Consider the following 9,783-nt stretch of genomic DNA (forward strand, 5'->3'; position numbering starts at 1 on the left):
CATACATCTACCACTCTGTTTTTGTGCCAGTACCATGTTGTTTTGATCACTATCCATTTGTAGTATAGTCTGAGGTCTGACAGCATGATTCCTCCTGCTTTGTTTTTATTTCTGAGTAATGTTTTGGCTATTCTAAGTTTTTTCTGATTCCATATAAAATGAAGTATTATTTTTGCAAGATCTTTAAAGTATGACAGTGGAACTTTAATAGGGATTGCATTAAAATTGTATATTGCTTTGGGTAATATGGACATTTTAACAATGTTGATTCTTCCCAGCCATGAGCATGGTATGTTTTTCCATTTGTTAGCATCTTCAGCTATTTTTTTTCTTAGAGTTTCATAGTTCTCTTTATAGAGATCTTTCACGTCCTTTGTTTGATAAACTCCCAAACATTTCATCTTCTATGGCACTACTGTGAATGGAATAGAGTCCTTGACTGTTTTTTTCAACTTGACTATTGTTGGTATATATAAAGGCTACTGATTTATAAATGTTGATTTTGTAACCTGAGATGCTGCTGTATTCCTTGATCACTTTTAAAAGTTTTGTGGTAGAATCCCTGGTGTTTACCAGGTATACAATCATATCAGTTGCGAAGAGTGAAAGTTTGATATCTTCTGACCCTATATGGATATCCTTGATTGCTGTTTCTTCCCTAATTACGATGGCTAAAACTTCCATTACAATGTTAAAAAGCAGTGGAGACAATGGGCAACCTTGCCTGGTTCCTGGTCTGAGTGGAAATGATTTCAATTTAACTCCATTCAATAGGATATTGACTGTGGGTTTGCTGTAGATGGCCTCTACCAGTTTAAGAAATGTCCCTTCTATACCCATTTTCTGAAGTGTCTGATCATGAAGTAATGCTGGATATTATCAAAAGTTTTTTCTGCATCAATTGAGAGAATCATATGGTCTTTGATTTTGAATTTGTTTATGTGCTGAATTATATTTATAGATATAGATATATCCTTGAGACCCTGGGATAAAACCCACTTTGTCATGGGGTATAATTTGTTAGATGTGTTGCTGGATTCTGTTTGTTAGGATCTTGTTGAATATTTTTGCATCAATATTCATTAGTGATATTGGTCTATAACTTTCTTTTCTTCTTGAGTCTTTTCCTGGTTTGGGGATCAAGGTGATGTTTGCTTCATAGAATGTTGGGTAGTATTCCTTTCTTCCCCTATATTTTGGAAAAGGTTGAGTAATATATGTACTAGTTCCTCTTTAATGGTTTGGTAGAATTCTGATGTGAAACCATATGGTCCTGGCCTTTTATTTTTAGGGAGATTTTGTATAGTTGATGCTATTTCAGAACTTGATATTGGTCTGTTCAACATTTCCACTTGATTCTGGTTAAGTCTTGGAAGGTGGCGTGCTTCCAAGTATCGGTCAATTTCCTTCAGATTTTCATATTTCTGAGAATAAATTTTCTTGTAATATTCATTAACGAATTTTTGAATTTCTGAGGAGTCTGTTGTTAGGTTATGTCTCTGACAAAGGTTTAATAACCAGAATCCACAGAGAACTCAAATGTATTAGCAAGAGAAGAACAAGTGATCTCATCTTAGGGTGGGCAAGGGACTTGAGGATAAACTTCTCTGAAGAAGACAGGTGCATGGCTTATAGACATATGAAAAAATGCTCATCATCCTTAATCATCAGAAAAATGCAAACCCAAACTACTTTGAGATATCATCTAACTCCAGTAAGGTTAGCCCATATCACAAAATTCCCAAACCAGAGATGTTGCATGGATGTGGAGAAAAGGGAACACTTCTTTTTTTTTTTTTTTTTTTTTATTTTTGGCCGGGGCTGGGCTTGAACCCGCCACCTCCGGCATATGGGACCTGTGCCCTACCCGTTGAGCCACAGGCGCCGCCCAGAAAAGGGAACACTTCTATACTGCTGATGGGAATGCAAACTAATATGTTCCTTTTGGATAGTTGTTTGGAGAACACTTAGAGATCTAAAACTAGACCTTCCATTTGATCCTACAATTCCTCTACTAGGTATATATCCAGATGATCAAAAATCACATTAAAACAAAGATATTTGTACCAGAATGTTTATTGCAGCCCAATTCATAATTGGTAAATCATGGAAGAAGCCCAAGTGCCTATCGACTCACAAATGGATTACTAAATTGTGGTATATGTACACCATGGAATATTACTCAGCCTTAAAGAAATATGGAGAATTCACCTCTTTCATGTTTACATGAATGGAGCTGGAACATATTCTTCTTAGCAAAGTACCTCAAGAATGGAAGAAAAAGTACCCAATGTACTCAGCCCTACTATGAAACTAATTTATAGCTTTCATAGGAAAGCTATACCCCAATTATAACCTAAGAATATGGGTAAAGGGGAAAGGGAGGGGAGGGGAAGACAGAGGGTGGGTAGAGGAGGGGTAATTGGTAGTACCACACCTACAGTGCATCTTACAAGGGTACATGTGAAACTTACTAAATATATATTATAAATGTCTTAACACAATAACTAAGAAAATTCCAGGAAGGCTATGTTAACCATTTTGATGAAAATATTTCAAATTGTATGTAAAACCAATGCATGGTGCCCCATGATTGCATTAATATACACAGCTATGATTTAATAATAATGAAAAAACTATCAAGAAAATAACACTATAGAGAGTTAAGCATACATTTAACTAAAGACTTGGCTACTACATTCCTAGGTGTTTACCTGTGAAAAATGAAAATTTATGTTCATATAAAAACCTGTACCCAAATTTTTATATTATGTTTATAATTATCAAAAATTAGAAACAATTGGTGAGTGGATAAATAAACAGACATAATCCATAAAATAGAAAACTCCTGAACAATAAAAAGTAATAAATTATCTATGTACAAATCAACATGGATGATTCATAAATGCATTTTCCTAAGAACAGTCGCCATACTCTAAATACTACATGTTTTATGATTTCATTTAGCTAATGTTTTGGGAAAGGTAAACTATAAAAAGAGATTACATAAAAGAGCTTCCCAGGAATTGATATAAACCTTTTAGGAGTTCATACAACTGCTCTGAATCCAGATAATGATCACTGTCACAGGACTCCATGCATTTGTCAAAAGTCACCACACTGTACATAATAAATACCTACAAATATATATAATTCTTACTTGTCAATTGCACCAACATTTCAAAAAAATAAATAAATTCAAAAAATACGTAATCATTCTTCTGATACTTTACTAAGAAGAATGTGCTTCAATTTCATCCAGGTTAGTACAAAAGATGTAATGTCTCCATCTTTTTATGGATGAATAGTATCCACAGTATACATATGCCACAGTTTGTTAACTCATTTCCTCGGTTGTTGGGCATTTTAGTTGTTTCACATCTTGGTGAATGCAAATTGAGCTGTGATAAACAATCTAGTGCAAATGTCCTTATGATAAATAATTTTTTTCTTCTGAGTGGATACCCAGTAATGGGATGGTGGAATCTAATGGGAAGTCTAATTTGAGCCTTGAGGATTCTCCATACTTCTTCCAAAAAGTTTGTATTAGTTTTCAGTTCCATCAGCAGTGTAAAAGTGTTCCCTTCTCTCCCCATATGTGCCAGCATCTGCAACTTTGGAATTTTGTGATGTGAGCTATTCTCATTGGGGTTAGGTGATAATTGCAGGGTGGTTTTGATTTGCATTTCTCTGCTATTAGGGATGATAAGCATTTTTTTCATATGTTTGTTAGCCATTCGTCTGTCATCCTCAGAGAAGTTTCTGTTCGTATCATTTGCCCAGTAATAGATAGGATTGTTAAAGAAATACTAGAAGAATATTGAACTTATTAAAGAAAAGACTAATGGCCTTCAAAGGCTATAAAAGTCAATGAGGAAAGATTAACGAAATTAATAGCCCAAGATAGTGGCTAGCTCAACATTCTGGTAGATGAGAATAAAATGCTACAATCTAAACTCCAGAAAGGAAAACAAAACCAGGAAAAACTGGAAGCAGAACTTGAATCCCACCATCTCAGCTGGCTGCCACTATCTGTGACCATGACCAAATTCAGGCCTCAGAAAGAGACTGGAACTTATTTTCCACAGAACATAAGATGAGTGGTCTGATACATAGGATTATGAAAGGTGTAAGCAGCAGCACCCAGAGAGGAGATTAGAGTGAAGATGATCAGGTCAGGTTTATTGAATGGGACAGCAATCCACCTGGGCAGTGCTCTATGAGGGCATCTGCACTCAGGGGCAGTTAGAGACAGCTTGCCTGGAGGGCTTTGGTAAGTTAAGGTCATTTGGCAGGACGGTAGAGAATTTTGTCAGTCAACTATGTACACACAGTAAATACTGTTTCTTAGGCAAAGATAACTTTTTTATATAGTTTAAAATTCTATTATATTCCATTGCCAAGAAAACATTAAGAACTTTGTATTGCTATATAAAAAGCAACTAATTTTTTAAAGAATAAACATTTTAAAGTCAGCAAAAAAATTAAAATTAAAAAAATACGTGTATTTCAGAAATGCAGTTTTTTTTTGTTTTTTTTTTTTTTAATTTGGCCAGGGCTGGGTTTGAACCCGCCACCTCCAGCATGTGGGACCGGCGCCCTACCCGCTGAGCCACAGGCACCGCCCAAAATGCAGTTTAACACAGGAACATTCATTTCTATTTGTTCCACATTTGTTAAGACAGCATAGATTTGTGACAAACATGTGTTTTCTCTAATCAAAGTGCCTGAGATCAATTCTTGTTTATAACAGTTTTAGCTGTGCAAACATAGGCATGTTCCTGACATCTAACTCAGCTTTTTCATCTGCGCAATCTGGATAAAAGAAATAAAAGCAACATTGTAGAACTATAGTAAGGATTAATTTAGTGGTTATAATTATGGTTCTAGACATATAAGATATTTAGACCAGTGTCTTTGATAAAGACAATACTTAGAAACTTATCAGTTTTTATAGTTACATTAATTATTATATTAATAATGGTATAAAGAAGAAAGGGTGACAATTTCAATAGATGCATGAATGAAAATTTACTTAATTTCCTGAGAGATTTGTAAAAATAGCTAAGAATGCAGGAAAAATGTCCTTGAAGTATTTGATAAAAATTTACAACATACACCCCATTTCTATGTAACAACCTGCTTTTTTAATATTCTCTTTTGTTGACTAGGTATATCAGGTAGTAAAGGCAAATGTGTGCAAGTGTGTTCCCTCCCAACAAACCCACAGCTATATGAGTGCAGGAACACAAGTCAATATAACTTATTTAAATGAGCTTGAAGATGTGGAGAAGGGATGGCTCACCACAGCAGGCTGCAGTTAGGCAATTCTGAAATAGTTCATGAACCTACATGTACTTATATACTTTTACTTTTGAGGAAACATTTAAATTTATACCTAATCACAGTAGTGTAAATATTCTCTTTCTCACATTTAATAGTTTTTCAGCATTTTTTTTTGTCATAAAGTATTTTTGACTTTTTTGTGTTTTGTTACAGATCTTCTGCAGTGAAGAGCAGGAAGTTCTACTTTCGCAGAAGCTTTATTTTCCCACATAGTCTCCACGTAGCTGCTTTGATCTCCTTATTTCTAAGACAATATATGATGGGATTCAAGAAAGGAGGCAAAACCGTGTATGCCAGAGCAATACCCAAATCTGTGATAGATGAGGTTTTGGCAATTGGTCCCAAGGCAGCAAATAGCCCTGTGGTAAGAAAGAGTGTGATGACCACCAACTGCGGGGAGCAGGTGGAGAAGGCCTTTGCTCGACTCTCAGCGGAAGGGATTCTGAGCACTGCTGAGAAGATATGGAAATAGGAGGTCATCATAAAAACAAAGCAGCCCAGCACCAAGGACGAGCTCAGGGCCAGCGTCACAAACTCTGCAAAGAAAACCTCACAAGAAACTAGGGCCAACACATGAGGAATGTCACAGAAGAACTGGCGGATCACGTTGGCTCTTGAAATGTGCTCCCAAAACATGTTGCCAGTGTGGACTGCTGCATAGGAAAAGCAACTCAGCCACGTGATGACTGCCATCTGGTGGCATTTTCCTGATGTCATGATGGCTCCATATTGGAGGGGGTAGCAAATGGCGATGTAGCGGTCATAGGACATGACAGTGAGAAAGGCCAGCTCAGCAGATGCAAAAGCAAAGAAAAAATAGACCTGGGCCATGCAGCCAAAGTAAGAGATGGAGCTGCTGTGAGTTAGGGAGCTATGGATGGACTTAGGCACCGTGACTGAGATGTAGCACATATCCAAGAGAGAGAGGTTCTTCAGGAAGAAGTACATGGGAGTGTGAAGACACTCATCAAGCGTGATGACCATTGCGACGAGCAGGTTCCCCACCAGTGCTGTTAGATAAACCAGCAGGACCAGCCCAGCACTCAGTATCTGCAGCCCCCAGACATCAGAAAACCCCATGAGCAGGAACTCCTTCACTTCTGTGAGATTGTCCATTTGGCAGGGATGTCCGTGTCCTGGGTGTTAAGGTAAAACACACAATGAGTTTAAATGAAATGAAAAATAAACACAGTTACAGGAATAATATTCTCCTAAATGAAATTGAAACAATTGGACGTCTTCCACACTGCTTAAGCAAATAAGGGGGTAGTAGATTTTTTTTTTTTATATGTTGAAAGATACTGAGAGAGAAACCTAAGACTAAGAATTGAATAGTTAATTTTGAAAAGCTTTTGATTAGTGTTGTTCTTCTACTATGCAGCATTTCTCAAAGATGACATTAAGACTTTCTATCAAAAAAAAAAAACTAGCATGCTTATTAAAAATATATTCTCATGTCCGAAAGAAAATATAACAAATAAAAATTTGTGGGATAAAATCACTATTTTGCCCTTCATACAAGTTTCTGGGTGATTTTTTTTTTTTTAGTACAAGAGTTTGTAGTTATAACTGTAGTTACACATCATGGGCAGGGTCAATTCTGTATAGGTATCTGTTGAATAAACTTGGTGGTCAGCCACTTTAAAATGAGGATTTACTATTTGAGGCATAGGAAAAATGGACAATATGACTTTAAAACACATTGCTAATGATTCTGCTTTGGAGAAAGGGGAGTTTGTGTCAATGCACAAGGCATGACAATAGTACTAATCATACCACCACAACTCTTGTAAAGCACCTTTTTTGTGCCAGATGCTATTATTGGCACTGTACAAGTACATATATTGACTTAATTAATATTCATAATAGTGCAATAAATTAAAATGTTATCATTATACATATGATAAAATGGAGGCATAGCAGATCAAGGAACTTGCCCAATGTTACCCAAAGGACCAACACGAGACCCAGCATTCAATTCAAAGCAGTTTGTTTTCAGGATGTGTTGCTAACCCCTGCTTTCTATTACGTTTCTTTAATGAGGAATAATTTCGATCAACATATCTTCACGGATATAAGGGAATTGATGATTATCATAGTTTGCTTGTTCTCACTGTTATTGTCTGCATATTTAAAACACATAGTTGTCTGTGTCAACATCATTCCACATGACTCCAAAATGCTGTCATTCAAAACAACTTATTAGGTTGTTTCAAATTAGAGCTAAGGTTAAACAAGTCCATTTTAAGATCAGGTAGCTGATTTTATCTTTTAAATTAGCTTTGTTTAATTAGATCTTTCCATTAGTGATAGACTCATTGTTAAGCACATAAATGGCATCCTTGCTTCCAGGCAAATGTGAATGCTACTATCAATATTTATGAATGGTACAATATCTATTTTATAACAAATTCCAAAGATAATATTTTCCCCAAACGTTATAAATAATGTAGTCAGTCTGAAACATTTCGTTGTATCATTAAAAGGATTAATTGAAAAAATTGCCCTCACACAAAGTCTAGTTATGAACAATAGGTGTTTGCAATGTACACAACAAAGGAGTACAATCCCTAATACCTAACAAAGTATAAATACAAATTAATATAAAATAAAATGGGCAGAATATATGAACAAACAGTTCATAAAACTGAAAGACTAATGACCAAATAACAATTCAAAAATATGCCTAACCTTGCTAATTATAGAAATGCAAATTAAGGGCGGTGCCTGTGGCTCAGTGAGTAGGGCATCGGCCCCATATGCTGAGGGTGGAGGGTTCAAACCCAGCCCCAGCCAAACTGCAACAACAACAACAAAAATAGCTGGGCGTTGTGGTGGGCGCCTGTAGTCCCAGCTGCTCGGGAGGCTGAGGCAAGAGAATCGCGTAAGCCCAAGAGTTAGAGATTGCTGTGAGCCGTGTGACGCCACGGCACTCTACCCGAGGGCGGTACAGTGAGACTCTGTTTCTACAAAAAAAAAAAAAAAAAAAAAAAAACAAAAGAAATGCAAATTAAAACCTTAGCAAGATGCTGGTTTGTGCTGATTGCTTTAAATAACATAGTATATATAAGTCTGACAAGTAAAGGCTTGATGAAAATGTGAAAAGACAAAATATGCTTTTACTGCTGTTTGTTTTGTGAGTAGTTTATCCACGCTGGAGTGTCATGTAGAAACATTTGACATAGTTGGAGAGGTGCACATTTTGATGCAGCAATGCCACTTCTAGAACATACATACTCAACTTAAAAAAATAACATATTTGAGGATGTTTGTCTCATCATGTTTAAACTCCAAATCACATCACTAGGAAAATGGATAATACAAACTTCTATATCAGAGTGAAACTTTCTGTACCAGTTAAATTGAATGTGATATATATATATATATATATATACATATATATGATAATTTTAATGTTTTTGAAAGAAAACTACTCCCGCAAACTATTACATAAAAATGTGTTCTCGATCACATGAGTTTAAACATTCAAGAGAATGTAGTACATTTTTTTATGAATGCATACATATGTATGATTATATGAAACAGTTACAGGAATAAATACACAGCAACATTAATGTACATGAGGTGGGAGGAACAATGAGGATGAAATGGAAAAAAGTAAACACTAAGTATATTTGTAATTTAAACTCATTAAAGTAAACACAAAAATATGAATAAATTTTACAACTAAGTACTGGTTATTAATAATATCTTTGTTTACTATGATTTTTTAGATTTGGAATATTTCATATTTTAATATTATTTATATTGATGTTAAAGAATCAGTTGGAATACTTTTGTGATAAATTAAATATTATTTTTGAAATTATTTGTAAAATATAATGAAAAGAGGTAAGACTATTTTTTGACATTATGTATACAGTATAATATCTCACATATCTCAGGGAATATTATTAAGCATTAATGAAAGAAATTATTAGGGACTCAGATGATTATGTTCTGTACATATTTATGCATAGTAACTTAAAATTGAATTTTTGTTTTGTCTTTTTATTATTATTAAATTTAAGTAAAGCAAATAGTAAAACTGCTGTTTATTGGTTGTATTTGCAGTGTTTCAAACAACCAACATTTGTATCTCCCCTTTAAGGCAAGGCAAAAGATTTCATTCCTCTAGGCTGAATAAGGAGTAGGATACTATCTTACAGACTAGTTTGCTAAGGGTTGCCACATGGAAAATTCCTCATAAACTACATAGAGGACATGAAAATAGTTATCCTGTTTCCTCAACTCTAATAGTCACATTTCCATGCTTCTAAAAGAGTAAAACATTATATAATTTATATATAGTTTATGTATAATTTATATATAGTTACTGCTTATTTATTGAAAAGCTGTTATTAAATTTTTTTGAATTATAGACTGTTTAGAATTGAGGACACATGAGCCAAATTTATAAAGATATAAACATAAATG

The 9,783-nt window shown here is 34.9% G+C and overlaps 1 protein-coding gene across 1 annotated transcript; it reads right to left on the minus strand.

Annotated features, from left to right (window-relative positions):
* Window positions 1–5,526: 5,526 nt before the first annotated feature.
* On the minus strand, window positions 5,527–6,462 carry LOC128572383 (olfactory receptor 14I1). The gene has a single exon (XM_053572275.1). The coding sequence runs from the start codon at window positions 6,460–6,462 to the stop codon at window positions 5,527–5,529; it is 936 nt and encodes a 311-aa protein (XP_053428250.1).
* Between the last annotated feature and the right edge of the window lie 3,321 nt (window positions 6,463–9,783).

The sequence above is a fragment of the Nycticebus coucang genome, chromosome 20 (genome assembly GCF_027406575.1).
Source record: "Nycticebus coucang isolate mNycCou1 chromosome 20, mNycCou1.pri, whole genome shotgun sequence".
NCBI lineage: Eukaryota > Metazoa > Chordata > Mammalia > Primates > Lorisidae > Nycticebus > Nycticebus coucang.

Bases quoted from the DNA above. Each gene is read 5' to 3' on its own strand.
- LOC128572383 (XM_053572275.1), bottom strand. From the start codon at position 6,462: ATGGACAATCTCACAGAAGTGAAGGAGTTCCTGCTCATGGGGTTTTCT.